This window comes from Zophobas morio, unplaced genomic scaffold, assembly GCF_036711695.1.
Source record: "Zophobas morio isolate AGI-343-1 ecotype UQ-CSIRO unplaced genomic scaffold, CSIRO_AGI_Zmor_V1 ptg000022l, whole genome shotgun sequence".
Classification (NCBI taxonomy): domain Eukaryota; kingdom Metazoa; phylum Arthropoda; class Insecta; order Coleoptera; family Tenebrionidae; genus Zophobas; species Zophobas morio.
Genome location: NW_026972127.1, coordinates 998562 through 1018074, shown reverse-complemented (window position 1 = coordinate 1018074; position 19513 = coordinate 998562). Strand labels below are relative to the sequence as shown.

The 19513-nt window shown below is 31.2% G+C and overlaps 2 protein-coding genes across 3 annotated transcripts in view; one reads left to right on the top strand and one right to left on the bottom strand.

The window, feature by feature from the left end:
* Positions 1–1600: 1600 nt before the first annotated feature.
* Positions 1601–10606, bottom strand: LOC135133690 (isocitrate dehydrogenase [NADP], mitochondrial-like). Its single transcript, XM_064062166.1, has 3 exons — positions 10490–10606; positions 2039–2987; positions 1601–1979 (listed from the first exon to the last, which is right to left on the bottom strand). Exons 1-3 carry the CDS (start codon positions 10575–10577, stop codon positions 1697–1699), a joined length of 1320 nt encoding a protein of 439 aa, XP_063918236.1. The 5' UTR covers positions 10578–10606; the 3' UTR covers positions 1601–1696.
* A 112-nt stretch (positions 10607–10718) lies between these two features.
* The window catches only part of LOC135133689 (NAD(P) transhydrogenase, mitochondrial-like), a 19049-nt gene continuing 10254 nt past the window's right edge, over positions 10719–19513 (top strand). Inside the window, exon 1 of one of the 2 annotated variants that reach the window (XM_064062163.1) lies at positions 10719–11085. The gene's annotated coding sequence lies outside the window, so the exon portion shown is untranslated. Of the gene's footprint in view, positions 11086–19104; positions 19285–19513 lie in introns of those variants that run through there. The other variant, XM_064062164.1, reaches the window with a different exon arrangement.

Genomic DNA, 19513 nt, shown 5'->3' with positions numbered 1-19513 from the left:
TTTCTTCTTCTTTTGTCGTCCGTTTCCGTCGTTATTTTGTAGATTTTTTGTCACTTTTTTAAAACAGTTTGTTTTCTTTTTTGTCGCTTTTTTTGACTTCCTTCTTTCCGTCGCATCTTTGGTCTTTCTTTTCGCACTTTTTTTATTCTCGTCCATTTTCGCATTTTTTTTTTTCGCCTTTTTAGTTACTTTTGTAGTAGCTTCTTATTTTTTTTTTGTTACATGTTTTGTCAACTTTTTTAGTTACATTTTTTGCGAACATTTTGATGTCGTTTTGGCTTTTTTATACTCCTTGTTGTCACCTTTTTCTTAGATTTTGTCGCTTTTTTAACGTTTTTTTATTACTTTTTCTGTCTAAAATCCTCTACAGATTTTTTATTGCGGACATTCAACGGAACTGAACTTGAACTTCCAAAATATGCTATTTTTGCTGTGTAATGTGGAAGTAAATTGCAGTGTGAGTTGAACATAGCGAAATTTTAATGTTAGGTATGTTTACGTGTTTATAATTTCACTAGTGTAGTAATCAAGTAATAAAGCACGATTATCAATGATCTTATTTTTTTCTTAATATATTATTATTTTGAAAATTATTAACTCAGTTTTTACATTTATTTGAACAGATGTCGTGACGGAAATTTCGGATTCGTAATTCCCGGAAGATCATCTACAATTTAACACAAATTATAATAATTATTCCTGCAATATTCCGACGTCATTCATATGGATGAAAAATAAAACAGGTATAAAATGGCATCCTTGTAGAACTCCTAAAATAACATTTATCGTTGAAAGTTGAGATTGACGGTTTATCAATTCACTGAATTAAACTTCATAGTTTATTTAGACCAGTTTTCGCTATTTTAAGAAGTGTAGATGTGTAGATACCGATGCGTACTTTAAAATCATTCATGACATGACAAAGAAAGATTTCCTATCCTTGAAAGTGGTTATTGAGATGCGTTTTATCGATATTTTAAGCTTAACAGTAATATTCTAGTTTTTTGCCACGGAATTTCCGCAAAAAACAACGAAACGTCACACTGGAAATTTCGTAATTGGTTTAGTCGGTAATTGAAAGAACTCCCTAATCAAAATAATTTAACTATTTATAGAAGTCGCCACAAAGCTGCTAAGTATACATAGGTTAGGCCCAAAAAATGACGCTCTTGTATTTACCGTTTTATCAACTTGTCTAATCTCCAACATTCTTTTTAATAATAAATAAAACATAATGCGGTTACAGCATCCATAAGAAAGAGGAAAATACGAGGTCACTGAATCAAAATTAAGTCGGAAACAAGAACAACTTTATTAATATTTTAATTTAACACTTCTTCACCATCTCCGTTCTCCTCTTGTATTGCGGTTACCTTATGTCAGGGCTATTAACATATCTTAAAACATGGTGAAAATATTCATGTTATGTTCTACAAGACATTTTAAAATCGTTTTGGAATTTAACATTATATGTACGTTATTAAGCAATTTTATCATTTTTTTTTAATTCCAGTAATTAATTTAATTACGCTACTAATTATTCAAGTTGACACTTGCAGTGTACCGTACAGGGCCGTATCAAAGACAAAAAACTCACAGATACAGTTTCTTTAAAAAGTGTGTACTTCAAAATTATTTACAGAAATCCACAAAGTTAATAAATATCAATTTATTAAGAACGGTCGGAAGTATAAAATTACTTAAAAGTCTTCTCTAGTTGCTCAGCAATTGCTTCTAAAAAGTCCTGAGTATTTAAATACATGTCTGGCTTAACATTAGGCAAGCCATGTATAGAAGCTGCCAAATCCTTGGTCATTTTCCCGGACTCGACACAGTCGACGCAGGCCTTCTCCAGAGTCTGGGCAAACTTGGCCAGATCGGGAGTACCATCCAACTTCGCCCGGTGCTCCAAACCCCGAGTCCAGGCAAATATAGACGCGATGGGGTTGGTAGAAGTGGGGTTACCTTTCTGGTGCTCTCTAAACAAAAACAGACCCATAACCATACATGGTACACACAATAATAACGGTAATGGTACCTGTAATGTCTGGTAACTGTACCATGAGCCGCCTCCGACTCGATCGTCTTCCCGTCCGGACACATCAGCACCGAGGTCATCATCCCCAGCGAGCCGTACCCTTGTGCCACTATATCCGACTGGACGTCCCCGTCGTAGTTCTTGCACGCCCACACGAACTTCCCGACGGACTTCAACGCCTGCGCCACCATATCGTCAATCAGCCGGTGCTCGTACCAGATCTTCTTGGCCTCGAACTGCCCCTTGTACTCCTTCTCATAAATCTCCTGGAAGATATCCTTAAACCGCCCGTCGTACCTCTTCAAAATGGTGTTCTTGGTCGACAGATACAACGGCCAGCCCTTATTTAAAGCTACTTGGAATGACGAATGCGCGAAGGCCTTGATGCTCTCATCCGTGTTGTACATCCCCATAGCCACGCCCCCCGTCTTGTAATTGAACAACTCGTACCTCACCTCCTTCCCCTCGTTGGGGGTGTACACCATCTCGACTTTCCCGGGCTTGGTTACGACGAAATCGGTCGCTTTGTACTGGTCCCCGTGGGCGTGACGCCCGATGATGATGGGGTTGACCCATCCAGGTACTAGTTTAGGAATATTCTTGCAGAGGATGGGCTCGCGGAAGACGGTGCCGCCGAGGATGTTTCGGATGGTGCCGTTGGGCGACAGCCACATTTTCTTCAGTTTGAACTCCTCTACTCGTTGCTCGTCGGGGGTGATCGTTGCGCATTTGATCCCTACGTTGTGTTTGAGGATGGCGTGGGCGGCGTCGATGGTCACTTGGTCGTTGGTCTGGTCTCGGTAGGGCAGCCCCAGGTCGAAGTAGAGGGCTTCGATTTTTACGTAGGGGAAGATGAGGCGCTCTTTGATTTTTTCCCAGATGATGCGGGTCATTTCGTCGCCGTCCATCTCGACGACGGGGTTCTTGGCCACGACGCGTTGGGCGCCATCTACAACGAATTTGTTTTCAATTCACCAATTTTAATTAATTATTATTATTCATTTTTTATCTGTCATGCAACCACCAATACACGTGTGCATATTTGGTTGCCTATACACACTAAATGGATAAATCAAACTAATACAGATTTTTCTCGATTTCAAGGCAAAAATGAGACGAATACACCTACATTGAAGGAAAAATTTTAAACTCTCACTAAGTACTAAGTTTGAATAAAGTATAGTTCGATTGCAGTATACTAATTCTGTAAATGCATTCAAAGTTTATATTTGACATTAACTAGATGAAACACAGAAATATTTAGGTTTGCTATTAACATGACTCGAAATAATTTTACAAGGTTGTACATGTTTATTTTTCAAGTATAATAGAATCCGTTCATACGTAACGATTTAAAAAGCTTATTTATACATCGCCATAAATGCAGAATTTATATAGTTTAAAATAAACATAGAATGATAATAAAACAATAAAAATTTTAAAAAGAAAATAATATCATCATTAAAAAATGTATGATCATGACATAACGTCACTTGGGTATGAATATGAACACAGATGCTTTTTCCGCCGTCTACTTTTATATTTATTATATTAATTTCTCTACTCTTTCTAATTTATGAGTGTAGGATCTTTAAGGTCTTAGGAGTTTGGCATTTTCGAAACTTCAAGTTACTATAAATTTGTATGTTTAGAATTTCTAGAATATGCACGATCTTTAAGACTCTTTAGAATTTGAATTTCTAGAATCTGGACGATCTTTAGAATCCTCAGGATCTTTAAATTTCTAGGATTTTGTAGGATCTCTCTTATATTTAGAATCTTAGAAATTTAATTTATAGGATCTAGAAAGCGTGGAGGCTTTAGAATCATTGGAAATTTTAGACACTTTAGGATTACTAGAAATTTAGAATGTTTAGAATTTCTGAAATTTCCACAAACTTTAAAGCTCCCTAGAATTTCTAGGAACATTAGGACCCTCAGTATCTTTAAATTCCTAGGATTTTGTTAGATCTTTCTTAAATTTAAAAGCTTAGTTAGTTAGTTTATTTACAATTTGGAATTTCTCTAATCTTTCTAATTTACAAGATTCTTAAGATTTTTAGAATTTCTCTTTGTCTTTAAATCATTAGTGGGAACAGTAGAAGTTTAAAATTTCTGAAATCTCCAAGATCTTTAAGGCTCTCTAGAATTTCTAAGATCTTTAGGACCCTCAGGATCTTTAACTTTCTAGGATTTTGTTGTATCTTACTTATATGTAGAATCTTCGAATTTTAGTTTATCTACAAGTCGGAATTTCACTAATCTTTCTAATTTATGGGATCTTTAAGGTCTTTAGTATGTCTGGAGTCTTTAAAATCATTGGACATTTTGGACACCTTAGGGTTACTAGAATTTAGAATGTTTAGAATTTCTAGGATTTTTAGGAACCTCAGGATCTTTAAATTTCTAGGATTTTGTTGAATCTTTCTTATATTTAGAATCCTAGAACATTGGTTTGTTTACAATTTGGAATTTCTCTAGTCTTTCTAATTTACAGAATCTTTAAGTCTTTAGAATCATTGGACATTTTGGACACTTTAAGATTACTAGAAGTTTAGAATGTTTAGAATTTCTATGATTTTTAGGCCCCTTAGGATCTTTAAATTTCTAGGATTTTGTTGAATTTTTCTTATATTTAGAAATTTAGAACTTTAGTTTATTTACGATTTGGAATTTTTCTAATCTTTCTAATTTATAGGATTTTTCAATTTTTTAGAATTTCTGGAGTCCTTAGAATTATTGGACATTTTGGGATTACTAGAAGTTTAAAATTTCTGAAATCTGCACGATTTTTAAGGCTCTCTAGAATTTCTACGATCTTTAAGAGTAGGACTCTCAGGATCTTTAACTGTCTAGGATTTTGTTGGATCTTTCTTATATTTGGAATCTTAAAACTAAAGTTTGTTTACAATTTGGAATTTCTCTAGTCTTTCTAATTTATAGAATCTTTAATATCTGGAGTCTTTAGAATCATTGGACATTTTAGGATTACTAGAAGTTTAGAATGTTTAGAATTTCTGGGATTTTTAGGACCCTCAGGATCTTTAAATTTTTAGGATTTTGTTGTATCTTACTTATATGTAGAATCTTCGAATTTTAGTTTATCTACAAGTCGGAATTTCACTAATCTTTCTAATTTATAAGATCTTTAAGGTTTTTAGAATGTCTGGAGTCTTTAAAATCATTGGACATTTTGGACACCTTAGGTTTACTAGAAGTTTAGAATGTTTAGAACTTCTAGGATTTTTAGGACCCTCAGGATTTTTAAATTTCTAGGATTTTGTTGGATTTTTCTTATTTTAGATTTCTAGAACTTTAATTTATTTACAATTTAGAATTTCTCTAATCTTTTTAATTTACACGATTTTTCAGATTTTTAGAATTTCTGGAATCTTTAGAATTATTGAACATTTTGGGAATACTACAAGTTTAAAATTTCTGAAATCTCCAGAACCTTTAAAAGTCTCTACAAATTCTAGGATCTTTAGAACCCTCAAGATCTTTAACTTTCTAGGATTTTGTTGAATCTTTCTTACATCTTCTTAGAACTTTAGCTTATTTATAATTTGGAATTTCTCTAATTTTTCGAATTTACAGAATTTTTTAGATGTTTAGAATTTCTGGAGTCTTTAAAACATTAGTGGGATTAGTAGAAGTTTAAAATTTCTGAAATTTCCAAGATTTTTAAGGCTCTCTAGAATTTCTAGGATCTTTAGGACACTCAAGATCTTCTAAGATTTTCTTGGATCTTACTTATATTTAGAATCTTCGAATTTTAGTTTATCTACAACTTGGAATTTCACTAATCTTTCTAATTTATAGGATCTTTAAGGTCTTTAGAATGTCTGGAGTCTTCAAAATCACTGGACGTTTTGGACATTTTAGGATTACTAAAAGTTTAGAATCTTTAAAATTTATAGGATTTTTAGGACTTCCAGGATCTTCAAATTTCTGAGACTTTGTTGGATTGTTCTTATATTTACAATTCTAGAACTTTAGTTTATTTACAATTTGGAATTTCTCTAATTTTTCTAATTTACAGGATTTTTTAAATTTTTAGAATTTCCGAATTCTTTAGAATTAGTGAACATTTTGGAACTACTACAAGTTTAAAATTTCTGAAATCTCCAGAATCTTTAAACCTCTCTACAAATTTCAGGATATTTAAGGCACTCAGGATCTTTAACTTTCTAGGATTTTGATGGATCTTTCTTATATATAGAATCTTAGAACTTTAGTTTATTTACAATTTGGAATTTCTCTAATCTTTCTAATTTACAGGATTTTTAAGGTTTTTAGAATTTCTGGAGTCTTTAGATCATTGAACATTTTGGGATTACTAGAAGCTCAAAATTTCTGAAATTTCCAAAATCTTTAAGACTCTCTAGAATTTCTAGGATTTTGAGGACACTCAGGATCTTTAACTTTCTAGGATTTTGTTGGATCTTTCTTATGTAAAGAACCTTAGAACTTTAGTTTATTTATAATTTGGAATTTCTCTAATCTTTCTAATTTACAAGATTTTTAAGATTTTTAGAATTTTTGGAGTCTTTAAATCATTGAATATTTTGGGACTACTAAAATTTTAAAATTTCTGAAATCTCCAAGATATTTAAGACTCTCTAGAATTTCCAGGATTTTTAGAATCCTCGGGATTTTTTTAAATGTTTAGAATTTTATTGGATCTTTCTTATATCTATAATCTTAGAACTTTAGTTTGGTTACAATTTGGAATTTCTCTAGTCTTTCTAATTTATAGAATCTTTAAGATCTGAAATCTTTAAAATCATTGGACATTTTGGACACTTTAGGTTTACTAGAAGTTTAGAATGTTTAGAATTTCTGCAATTTTTAGGACCCTCAGGATCTCAGGATCTTTAAATTTCTAGGATTTTGTTGGATCTTTCTTATATTTAGAATCCTAGAACATTAGTTTGTTTACAATTTGGAATTTCTCTAGTCTTTCTAATATGTACAATCTTTAAGATCTGGAATCTTTAAAATCATTGGACATTTTGGACACTTTAAGATCACAAGAAGTTCAGAATGTTTAGAATTTCTAGGATTTTTAGGCCCCTTAGGATCTTTAAATTTCTAGGATTTTGTTGGATTTTTCTTATATTTAGAATTCTAGAACTTTTAGTTTATGTACAATTGAGAATTCTTTAATCTTTCGAATTTATAAGATTTTTCAGAGTTTTAGAATTTCTGGAGTCTTTAGAATTATTGGACATTTTGGGATTACTAGAAATTAAAAATTTCTGAAATCTCCAAGATCTTTAAAGCTCCCTCCAAATTTTAGCATCTTTAGGACCCTCAGGATCTTTAACTTTCTAGGTTAGATTTTTCTTATATACAGAATCTTAGAACTTTGGTTTATGTATAATAAAGTTGTAATTTCTCTAATCCTTCTAATTTACAGGATTTTTAAGATTTTTAGAACTTCTGGAGTCTTTAAATCATTGAACATTTTCGGATTACTAGAAGTTAAAATTTTTGAAATTTCCAGGATCTTTAAGACTCCCTAGAATTTCTAAGATCTTTAGGACTCTCAGGATCTTTAACTTTCTGGGAATTTGTTGGATCTTTCTTATATATAGAATGTTAGAACTTTAGTTTATTTATAATTTGGAATTTCTCTATTCATTCTAATGTATAGGATCTTTAAAGTCTTTAGAAAGTCTGAAATCTTTAGAATCATTAATCATTTTGGACCCTTTAGAATTATTGGAAATTTAGGATGTTTAGAATTCCTAGAATTTCAATGATCTTTAAGACTCCCTAGAATTTCTAGGATCTTTACATGTTTAGGATTTTGTTGGACTTTTCTTATATTTAGAATCTTAGAACATTAATATATTTACAATTTGGAGTTTACTCAATTTCTCTAATCTTTCTAATTCATAGGATCTTTAAGATAAGAAAGTCTGCAGCCTTTAGAATAATTGGATATTTTGGACACTTTGGGATTACTAGAATTTTAGAATGTTTAGAATTTCTAGGATTTCTAGGAGTTTTTATGACTCCCAGGATCTTTAAATTTCTAGGAATATTTAGATTTTTCTTATACTAATAATTTATACGAACTTTAAGACTCTCTACAATTCCTAGGATTTTTAGGACCCCCAGCATCTTTAAATTTCTAGGATTTTGTTGTATCTTCCTTAAATTTCGAATCTTAGAACCTTAGTTTATTTACAATTTGAAATTTCTCTAATCTTTCTAATTTACAGGATTTTTCAGATTTTTAAAATTACTGGAGATTGAATATTTTGGACACTTTGGAATTACTATAAATTTAAAATATTTAGAATTTCTGGAATCTCCACGATCTTCCCTAGAATTTCTAGGATTTTTAGGATCCCCGGGATCTTCAAATTTCTAGAATTTTGTTGGATCTTTCTTAAATTTAGAATCTTAAAACCTTGGTTTATTTAAAATTTGGAATTTCTCTAATCTTTATAATTTACAGGATTTTTCAGATTTTTAGAATTACTGGAGTCTTTAAAATTATTGGACATTTTGGGATTTCTGAAATCTCCAGGATCTTTACAGGCCTCTAGAATTTCTACGATTTTTAGGATCCTCGGGATTTTTTAAAATTTTTAGGATTTTTTTGGATCTTTCTTATATCTATAATCTTCCCAACTTTTTTAGAATTCTAAAATTTTTTAGAAAGTCTGGAGTCCTGAAACATCGGATAGTTTTGACACTTACGGATTGCTAGAAGTTAAGAATGTTTAGAATTTCTAAATTTTTAGGTTTTTGTTGATTCTTTCTTAAATTTAGGATTTTAAAACTTTAGTTTATTCACATTTTGGAATTTCACTTTTTTTTCTAATGTATAAAATCTGTAAAGTATTAAGAATGTCTGGAATCTTTAGAATCATTGGCCATTTTGAACACTTTAAAATTACTAGAAGTTTAGAATGTTTAATATTTAAAGAATCCACGAATGAAAATTTTATTGTAAGTCAAGTATAGTACTTGTTAACACTCTGTATATACTTTAACAAACATAAAACATCGTACATAAAATTATTTAAATCAAGTATATACCTGGCAACTAGCAAAACACGTATATATTTGGTTGCCTACATCGTCATTTGAACTTTATTGAGAAACGAAAAACTAAATTAATAGTAGCAAAAAACACAAACATTAATAAAAATTGGTAACATATACAAACACGAGAAATTGTTGCAACATTGCAAATCTCCAACAACAATTTAATAATAACTTTTAATAATGAAATTCAAGCGAAACAATAAACAAACTGTATCTCTTATTTCCCAACAGTCAAAACATTACGTATCAAAGATTATACGTACACTCTTACTTTTCCACATGCTTAAAAAAACGCAACCCAAGAATTAAACAATAATTAAAACTTCCGACGACCGCTCATTGTCTTTAATTAAAATTAATTCATGAGAAGTTGAAATTTAAGAGTCAACTTTGCGTGCGAAACAATAAAATTTAACTTCTCTAATTCAAGTTTACTTCTATTTCCTATTTTGGATATTCCGCATAGCACAAAGTGCGTTCAATATTCAACCCGAAATCCACCAAATTTGACAAAAAAATATTATGTTTACATCGAAGTGATGGATTTTATGTAGTTATTAATACCTCAACACGCAATTTATCGACTCTTCAAAACATCTTCACCGATCTATTTCGAAACCAGTTAAAAATACCAAAATTAATTGAGCAAATATTTATTTGATGTAAGCAACGTCGATTTTTTTACGTATTGACGACATCAGCTCGCTTACACCCCACGGGATTTTCAAAAATAAATACTCAAGAAATAAAACAGCACGTAGGATGTGTTTTTAAAAATTAATCTCGTCCGACTCAATTAAAAACACGATAAATTGAGTGTTACACAACGATCTTATTCATGCACAGTTCCCGTTGTAGTAACTGCATATACGACTTTCTATTTGTACTCAACAGGTTTTGACGTCAATCGCCCTCTTCATTATAAACAAGATTAAAAAATAGCGCGTGGCGAAATTCGAATTTGGCGCGCTGGTTTAGGTTGGCAACGCCACGTTCTACTCGCCAAAAATTGAATCTAGTGAGCGGGTTTTCAAAACGTCAATGCTACACGAAAATGGAAGTTTTTGGGTGGTGAAAACGCGGTACCATGGTGGTATCTGGTACTGGGTGAGTTTCCTATTATTAGGTTAACAATTAAATAGTTATTACTAAATCGTTGTCACGAGTTTGATAAGGTTAACCCCTTATCTCCGATAATTTATTGCATAGTTAGCCCCCTTGTCACCGGACACATCCAACCCAGAAAAACCTGAGATAACCCCTCAACCTGAACTTTGGCTCGAAGTGAATCTGCGCACCCTCAACATGGCCGCAGGTCCGTGCTTTGCCACCCCCACCGTCCCACCCCCGCACCCCACACAAACCAAACTCAACAATACTCACAGTTCCTCGTGCTGTGGAACACCGCCGCCCCCGACCGGCTTTTCGCCCCCAAGCTCTTACAGAATTTCGTCAAAGTGCCGGCCATCATAACCTCAACCTCTTCGACCCGGAGAGAAACTGAAAATCGAAAAACAACTTGTTGAAGTTACTGCGGCGGCAGTAGGCGGCGGAAACGGCCGAGGTTCGACGACTCCACCTACCACGTTTACACGGGGCGCTTGGACCGGACGCCCGCGGCGTCACCGGCGTCCATGATTGCCGGTTGCGGGGGTCGCGGCCGGACGACCGCAACTAAAACCCTTTTTGTCGATTTGGCAGGCCGCGATTGGTCGATGAGGCGTTCCGGGGGCTCGATTGCCCCCCGTGGAGGGGCTACGCCCATCGGTGGAGGGGCGGCGCGCCTACGTCACTCGCACAGTGTAAACGCGGCAAACGGATGAATTAAGCCGGGTTTTTCATGCAGCAGGAGCTTTCAGTGCGGGTGCTGATAAAACAGATGTGTTTGTGGCTGGGAGAAGTTCGAAGTGAGGGGTTTAAGCTTTGAGAGGAGGAATTCGGGAAGTCTGAAGGGGTCTCTGTTCTTTCGTGAAATTTTGGTGAGTATTTTTAAATATGGTGATAGGATGGGAGAGTATATTTATTGCGGCGATTGTTTTCTTTATTATAATTCTGGTTAATTATAGCGCTACAAGTACCACAGAAAGTGGTTAGTTCTATTTCTAAAATTATTTAGCAGACGAGTATTTAGGTCGATAACCCTTTTTGCGTTTCACGGTGGGTCCAGAGGAACTGTTAGACTCGACACGTGAATAAATTACGATATTACTCGCACAAAAACCAATTAGTTGGAAGGTACTTGACCCAGCGTCCCAAACGAGAATTTATATAACCGCTTTTTTTGATCGACTGCTTTTACTCACTTTTCCCTCGCTTGGAACACTTTATGCAGACAAGTTTTGGCAAGAAAGGTCGTTATGCTGGCAGGTAGACGGGAGACCCCCCATAAATCGGTCGTAAACCCATTGAAAGCAAAGCTTTACTGAGACGACCTGGTCACCAAAAAAGGGTTCAATGAGGACCTGCAGGTACCCAGAGTCATGGTCAGGGTCACAAATCGACGAAATAAAAGCGTCATACTTTTTATTACAATTTATTGTTGCTGCTATTATCGCAACAAACACGTGGTCGATGAGAAAGTGTCGACGTTATATACATAGTTGCCATGTGAATGGGAAGTACTCGATCTATTGTGAATGCAGTTAGATAACTATTGATAAAATATCGCTTATGTAAGCGATAAGAACTCGAAAGGTTCGTAGGAAATGTTAATTGTGTGAATTCTTCAAATCGTTCGCTAGTTTATCTACTAGCTTGTGGCGGTTTTCCAGAATAGTCGTTTGTTTACTAAAAGTTCGTACTTGCGAGCAACAAGGCACAAGTCCAAGAATCCTACCTGCGTTTTAAATGTCGATAGAAAGCTTTCTGCGAAGTCGTGAATATTTATCGATCTTTATCAATAGTTTATTGAAGCTATATCTGGGTTCAATAGCTTGTTTCCCCTAAACAGTTATTCTTAACTAGCATGCATTAGTATAATCTCGGTAGTTTGTTCTCTCATTGTCTTTTATAATTAATTGTTCGACGATATCTTCGATGAATTACTTCTGAGAACCTATTATCATCTACTTACGTAATTATTCAATTAGTTGCAAGTGGACGACGAGTGATTAAATTAATGCATATGGAAAATAAATGTGGTCAAATTTTGTTTTGTTTGAAATTACATAACCGACAACTAAACTTTTATGTATACATTGGGATTAACATGAAGCTACAAAATCGCTAAACAAAGTGTGCATTAATCCTCTTCGATAAACTTTTGACGTCACAATTAGGTTAAATAAATCTCACTGCAAATGTGCAACTGACATGCTTTCTGCTGTCACTATTTTAAACCAAACACATCAAAGCTTGCTTTGAAATTTTGTTTGACGTACGATTTAGTAGATTTGTTTATTTATTTAAAAACAATGTGTATAAACTGATTTATTTGTGGTTATTTGAGGAACGGCTGCTAGATTTACGTGAGCTTTTGGTTACACGTTTATGTCGGTCAAAAAATTGACGTTATCACTTCTTCGACAGAAAAAAACGATTTTTCTTTATCGATGGAATTGTTGGTGGTTTGTTTGTCCACATAGATACGATTGTTTTATCATGACCTATAAATTCCCGCAAAAGTAGGTAAACGTACCGTCCACGGATGTGTGACGTCCGTGGGTTCTTTCACTTTGCGGATTAATGGCAGGCCGAAACTTTCAGTTGTAAAGATCACGAACTCATTATTTATGTAAATATGATTTTTTTTTAAATACTCGGTCATAATTTGTGAACGTGTTTTTTTACTTCCCGAGTGTAAGCTAAGGAAGTATTGTAAGAACGTCCAAAAAATGAGCTTTTAACCCCTATAACTTACAAATTTGAAAATTATGAAAAATTTTTGCGGTTTTTATTTTCTTATAACCTCTATAACGTTGAAAGCAGTGGTGTAAATACACTTCCGCAGCTTTTTTGACTAGAATTTTTCAATTCTTCAGTTTTCAATTTTTAATTATTCAGCTTTTTGTTTCTTTAATTTTACGACTCTTCGAGTTTTCTTTTTTAAAAATTATAAGTTTTTCGATTTTTCAAGTTTTGATGTTTCAATTTCTGGTTTCTGCATTTTTTTTATTTTTCAATTTTTTGATTTTGCTATTTTTCATTTCGATTTTTGGTTTTCTTTATTTTTAAAAATTTTCGATTTTCAGTGTTCTGATTTTATAATTTTTCTAGTTCTCCTTTTCAATATGTAATAATAATTAGAATTTTCAAATTTTTCACTTCAAGTTTGCGATTTTAGAATTTTTTTTTTTTCAATTATTGGATTTTATTTTTTTTTTTCATTTTTGAGTTATATTTAATTTTTCAGTTTTTCGATTCATTATTTTTTTAGATTTTCAGGTTTCTCGGGTTTTTGTTTTTCAGTGTTTTAATTTTTCGTTTCTTCAGTTCTTCGACTTCCAATTTTTGATTTATCACTTTTTGGATTTTGCAATTTCTCTAGTTATCAGTTTTTAATTATTCAATTTTTCGTTTCTGTTTATTTTCTTCATTTTTGCAAGTTTTCGGTTTGCAATTTCAATTTTTTCTTATTTCAGTTTTTCGATTTTGCAGTTTTTCATTTCTTCAGTTTTTCGATTTACAATTTTTCGTTTCGGGTTTTTCAAATTTTGATTTTTCAACGTTGCGATTTTATAATTTTTGCTTTTTTCAATGTGGAAGATTTCAATTTTTCGTTTCTGTTTTTTATTTTCTTCATTTTTACAATTTTTCGATTTTCCAGTGTTGCGATTTTATAATTGTTTGTTTTTTCAGTTTTTCGATTTACAATTTTTCGTTTCGGATTTTTAATTATTTTTTTTTTTCAAATTTTCAGTTTTTCATTGTTTCGATCTTATAATTTTTCATTTTTCAATGTGAAAGTTATCAATTTTTCGTTTCTTCAATTTTCGATTTGCAATTTTTCTAGTTTTCATTTTAAATATGTAATAATACTTATGATTTTTAAAATTTTTCAGGTATTCAATTTTACGATTTTAAACCTTTTTCATTTATTGAATTTTAATTTTCGAATTATATACATACTCACTATTTAATTACCTTATTCAGTTTTTCGGTTTTAGGAATTTTGGATTTTCCAATTTTTCGATTCGATTGGTGTTTCTTTTTTCCAATTTTTCGATTCATTAACTTTTTTCGACTTTTAAGCTTCTCGGGTTTAGTTTTTCAGTGTTTCAATTTTTCTTTACTTCAGGTCTTCGAGTTCCAATTTTTCGATTTTACAATTTCTCGAGTTTTCCGTTTTTAGTTATTCAATTTTTTGTCTGTTTTTTATTTTCTTCATTTTTACAATGTTTCGATTTGAAATTTTTCGTTTTGCTTTGGTTTCTTCAATTTTGCGATATGCACTTTCTTGAGTTTTCATGTTAAACCGGTAATAATAATAATAATTGAAAACGATGTTCACGTTTTGAATTTTACGATTTTTGAATTTTTCTATTTTTGAATTAATGGATTTTTAATTTTAAAATTTTTCGATTCTTCAAATGTCATTCGGTTTGCAATGTTTCGTTTCCCTTTTTTATTTTCTTTATTTTTACAAGTTTTTGATTTTTCAATGTTCCGATTTTATAATTTTTTGTTTCGATTTAAGTTTTTTAGGTTTTTCGTTTCTTCAATTTTTTGATCTGTAATTTTTTATTTTTTTTTCGTGTTTTTTGTGTATTGCGCTTTACGACATGTAGTAACTCTACGAGTTTTCATTTTTAAATTTTTAAGTTTCGATTTTTCAACTTTTGGATGTTTCAATTTTTAATTTTTGCAATTTTTAGAATTGCAATTACTCATTTTTTTCTATTTTTCAATTTTTCGATTTTGCATTTTTTATTTCCTTAATTTTTCGTTTCGGATTTTTAAGTTCTTTATTTTTTCAAATTTTCCGTTTTTCAGTGTTTCGATCTTATAATTTTTCATTTTTCAATGTGAAAGTTTTCATTATAAATATGTAATAATAATTAAATTATAATTTAAAAAAATTTTCAATTTTACAATTTTTTCATTTTTCAATTATTGGATTTTAAAACTTTTTCATTTTTCCGATTTTTAATTTTTGAATTATATACTCACTATTTTATTTTTCAGTTTCTTGATTTTACGGATTTTGGATTTTCCAATTTTTCGATTGGATTGGTTTTTTCTTTTTTCTAATTTTCGATTCATTAATTTTTTTCGATTTTTAAATTTCTCAGCTTTTAGTTTTCCAATGTTTCAATTTTTCGTTTCTTCGGTTCTTCGACTTCCAGTTTTTCGATTTACCACTTTTTCGATTTTGCAATTTCTCGAGTTTTCAGTTTTTAATTGTTCAATTTTTCGTTTCTGTTTTTATTTTCTTCATTTCTACAACTTTTCGTTTTTCTTTTATTTCTTTAATTTTACGAGATGTAACTCTTCGAGTTTTCATTTTTATTTTTTAAGTTTTTAGATTTTTAACTCTGGATTTTTCTCTCAATTTTTCGATTTGCAATTACATTTTTTTTTCGGTTTTGCAATTTTTCATTTCTTCAATTTTTCGTTTCGGTGTTTCATTTTCTTAATTTTTTTAAATTTTCGTTTATTCTGTGATCACTGATCTTATAATTTTTCCTTTTTTATTGTGAAATTTTGCAATTTTTCGTTTCTTCAATGTTCGATTTGCAATTTTTCACGTTTTCAATTTTACGATTTTATAATTTTTTTATTTTTCAATTATTGGATTTTCAAACTGTTTCTTTTTTTCGATTTTTGATTTTTGAATAATATATTCACTATTTAATTTTTCAGTTTTTCGATTTTACGAATTTTGACTTTTCCAATTTTTCGATTCGATTGTTTTTTTCTTTTTTCCAATTTTTCGATTCATTAATTTTTTTCGATTTTTAAAATCCTTGGGTTTTAGTTTTTTAGTGGTTCAATTTTTCGTTTCATCCGTTCTTCGACTACCACTTTTTCGATTTTGCAATTTCTCGAGTTTTCGGTTTTTAGTTATTTAATTTTTCGTTTACTTTTTATTTTCTTTATTTTTACAATTTTACGATATGCACTTTCTTGAGTTTTCAACTTAAAATTTTTGAGTTTTCCGATTTTCCAACTTTTGGATGTGCAATTTCACAAATTTTCATTTTTCCGATTTTCCAAGTTTTAAATTTTTTTATTTTTCATTTCTTCAATATTTGATTGGCAATTTTTAGTTTTCATTTTAAACAGGTAATAATAATGATAATAATAATTAAAAAAGATGTTCACGTTTTCAATTTTACGACTTTTGAATTTTTCGGTTTTTTATTTTTCAATTTTTCGATTCTAAAATTTTTCATTTCTTCAAATATCAATCGGTTTTGCAGTATTTCGTTTCCTATCTTTATTTTCTTTATTTTTACAAGTTTTTGATTTTTGAATGTTACGATTATGTAATTTTTCGATCTGTAATTTTTTATTTATTTTTTTTTCGTGTTTTTTTTTAGTTTTAGGACATACAATTCTGCGAGTTTTCGTGTTTAAAATTTTTAAATTTCGATTTTTCAACTTTTGGATGTTTCCATTTTTCGATTTTGCAATTTTTTATTCCTTTAATTTTTCGCTTCAGATTTTTTATTTCTTTATTTTTTAAAATTTTCCGTTTTTCAGTATTTCGATCTTATAAGTTTTCATTTTTCAATGTAAAAGTTTTCAATTTTTCGTTTGTTCAATTTTCGATTTGCAATTTTTCTAGTTTTCATCATAAATATTCAATAATAATTATAATTTAAAAATTGTTTCAATTTTACAATTTCAGAATTTTTTCATTTTTGGGATTTTTAATTTTTCAACTATATATGTACTCAGTATTTAATTGTTCAGTTTTTCGATTTTACAGATTTTGGATTTTCCAATTTTCCAAACGAGAAACAAAAAAATGAAACTTGAAAAAATTCAAGTTGAAAAATTGAAGAAGCGAAAAACTGAAAAATCAAAATTAAAAAAAGCAAAAAATTATAAAATAGAAAAATTATAGAATCATCAAAAAAAATTGTAAAATCGGATCATCGAAAAATTATAAAAATAAAGCAAATAAAAACCGAAACGAAAAAGTTTAATAAATGAAAAATGAATCGAAAATTTGAAAAAGTAGAAAAATCGAAAACTCCTGAATTGTAGGTTGAAAAATTGCAAAGTTTAAAAAATGAAAAAACAAAAAAAAAATTGAAGAAGCAAAAAACTGAAAAATTATAGAATAGTCAAAACTATAAAGTTGAAAAACTAACATTGAATAATCGAATAATTGAAAAAATAAATATCGAGACATTGAAAAATTAAAAATCGAAAAATTAAAATCAAAAATTGAAAAATTCTAAAAACGAAAAATCGAAAAAGTGACAAGAAGGAAAAAAACGAAAAACTAAAACTACAAACAAAAAAATGTTTCGTTTTTCTTTGGTTTCTTTAATTTTACGACATGAAACTCTGCGAATTTTCATTTTAAAGTTTTTAAGTTTCAATTTTTCGATTTTGCAATTTTTGATTTCTTTAATTAGTCACTGTTGACTCCGAAGATAACCATACGATTTTGTTCAAAAAGTTTAAAGTGACTGAAATTAATTGTGTTAGTATTAAGATGAAAATAAGACACCTGTTGTTTTTAAATAATTTATTTAAATTTTTAACGGTGAAGGTTCCTGTAGGTGAACACATTTAGCGCACTCTGTGAATGCGAACTATACCCGTTTAGGGGCGGGGCTTATGAAGCGTGGCTTCTAGACGACAGTGGCGCAACGATTTTAGCATAAAAAGGTTACGTTTTTACAGTAAATGTAAAGCACTGTGAATTTCAGTATAAAAGACAATCTAAATTGTATAATCACATTCTTAGAACTGTGACTAGTATTTATTAAATGTGGCAGTAATAAGATATTGTGGGTCAGGGTGCACGCCACTGCAAACATTATATCAGTTATGCTCTATGTGTATGTATTTTTTGTTACGAAAGAATACACTGGAAATGTTTAATTTGTTTGTTAAATAAATGCTGTTTGTTTACAATTTTGTTTACTCAAAAAGAACAGAAATAAAAAAACAAGCGTACTTTTTTATTATTCCCTCTAACTACACATAATCTTTATCCATCTGAGGGATTCAAAAACGAGACATTCAGTGTGCCGCCACTGCTACCTGTACATATCGGCTGTCGTGTCACTTTACACACGTATCATTTTACCCAGCTGTTGCTATCTTCGTTCGTCCGCAAACTAAACACTTCCTGTTATGCGTTTTTCGTCCTTATCATTTCCCGATAAAACTCGCAACAAATCCGTTTCGGTTTCTTGATTCGCTAACCCGAAATTATTTTTTCCTGAATCGACGTAAAAACAGAATGATTTTTCAGGTTTCAAGGCTACAACATTGAGCTAACAATTAACGGGATAAAATAAACAGCGAAACTGTGCCAGTATTTCGATTATCACCGGTACTTTCACATGACGGCGCCTTGTTTTATGCGCTCGTGTGACAATTGACATTTATTTTCGTATCTGGTTTACTATTAATTTTATATTCCGTTATTTGTAATAAGTAAGTGACGAAACCGTCAATCAGTCGTCGGCGTTTCGTCTAAAAATGAGTGTCATTTTGCTAATATCAGCAAAATTACAATTAAACACTCGTGTTGAGTACCCTCTTCCAGGTGTTACCAAATCGACGATATTGCTATATCATTACTTAATTTCGATTATCTTATTAGTGAACTCAATTCTTGATAGATAAAGATCGGATTATTTCTAGATTCGCAGATAAAGCGTTTCCTCGGTGTCTCTTGACGACAAAATTCGCTAATTCTGTAATTTGTGGGATTGTATGAGCTCGTTGGTCACGCAAACACGGAGTGTGTTATTAAAACAATAAGAACAATAGCTCTCGTGATAAAAGTCGCTTTAAAAACATGTTGCGATTGAGTGAAATTCCACCAGTAATAAAATAACAAGATCGATGGTGCAATCGGAGAAAATGTCAATAAGCTGCACCTCACTTTCTGCTCCACTTTAACAAATTGGACTGTGACACAACCTTTGACACGTCCCTTCCCGCTTTTATCAAATTTTTACAAACACAACAACGCTATTAAAATAATCCTCAGTTGCGCATCGCATTTTGGCCGAGAGTTTGAAAGTTCAGGATTGGCTTTGTGGGTATGTCTTTGAAACGCATTTCGATATTGTTCCAGTTTCGATTTTTCAATCTCGATCGGTTATCGGGGAAAGTAAAAGTGGAACGAAATTCCTCCGATCGATCATTTTGTCTGAAACTAGTATTAGAGCTAATGATAAAAAAGTCTTGGCAGAGTAGCATAATCAACGGTAAATCTTCGCTTCCAAAAATACTTTTTCCAGGATTAGGTCTGTTCTACCAGATATGTAC

Bases quoted from the DNA above. Each gene is read 5' to 3' on its own strand.
- LOC135133690 (XM_064062166.1), bottom strand. From the start codon at position 10,577: ATGATGGCCGGCACTTTGACGAAATTCTGTAAGAGCTTGGGGGCGAAA. The intron at 2,988-10,489 runs GTGAGTATTGTT...AATTCGTTGTAG, and splicing joins GTTCCACAGCACGAGGAACT to ATGGCGCCCAACGCGTCGTG. The intron at 1,980-2,038 runs GTACCATTACCG...GTTTTTGTTTAG, and splicing joins ACAGTTACCAGACATTACAG to AGAGCACCAGAAAGGTAACC.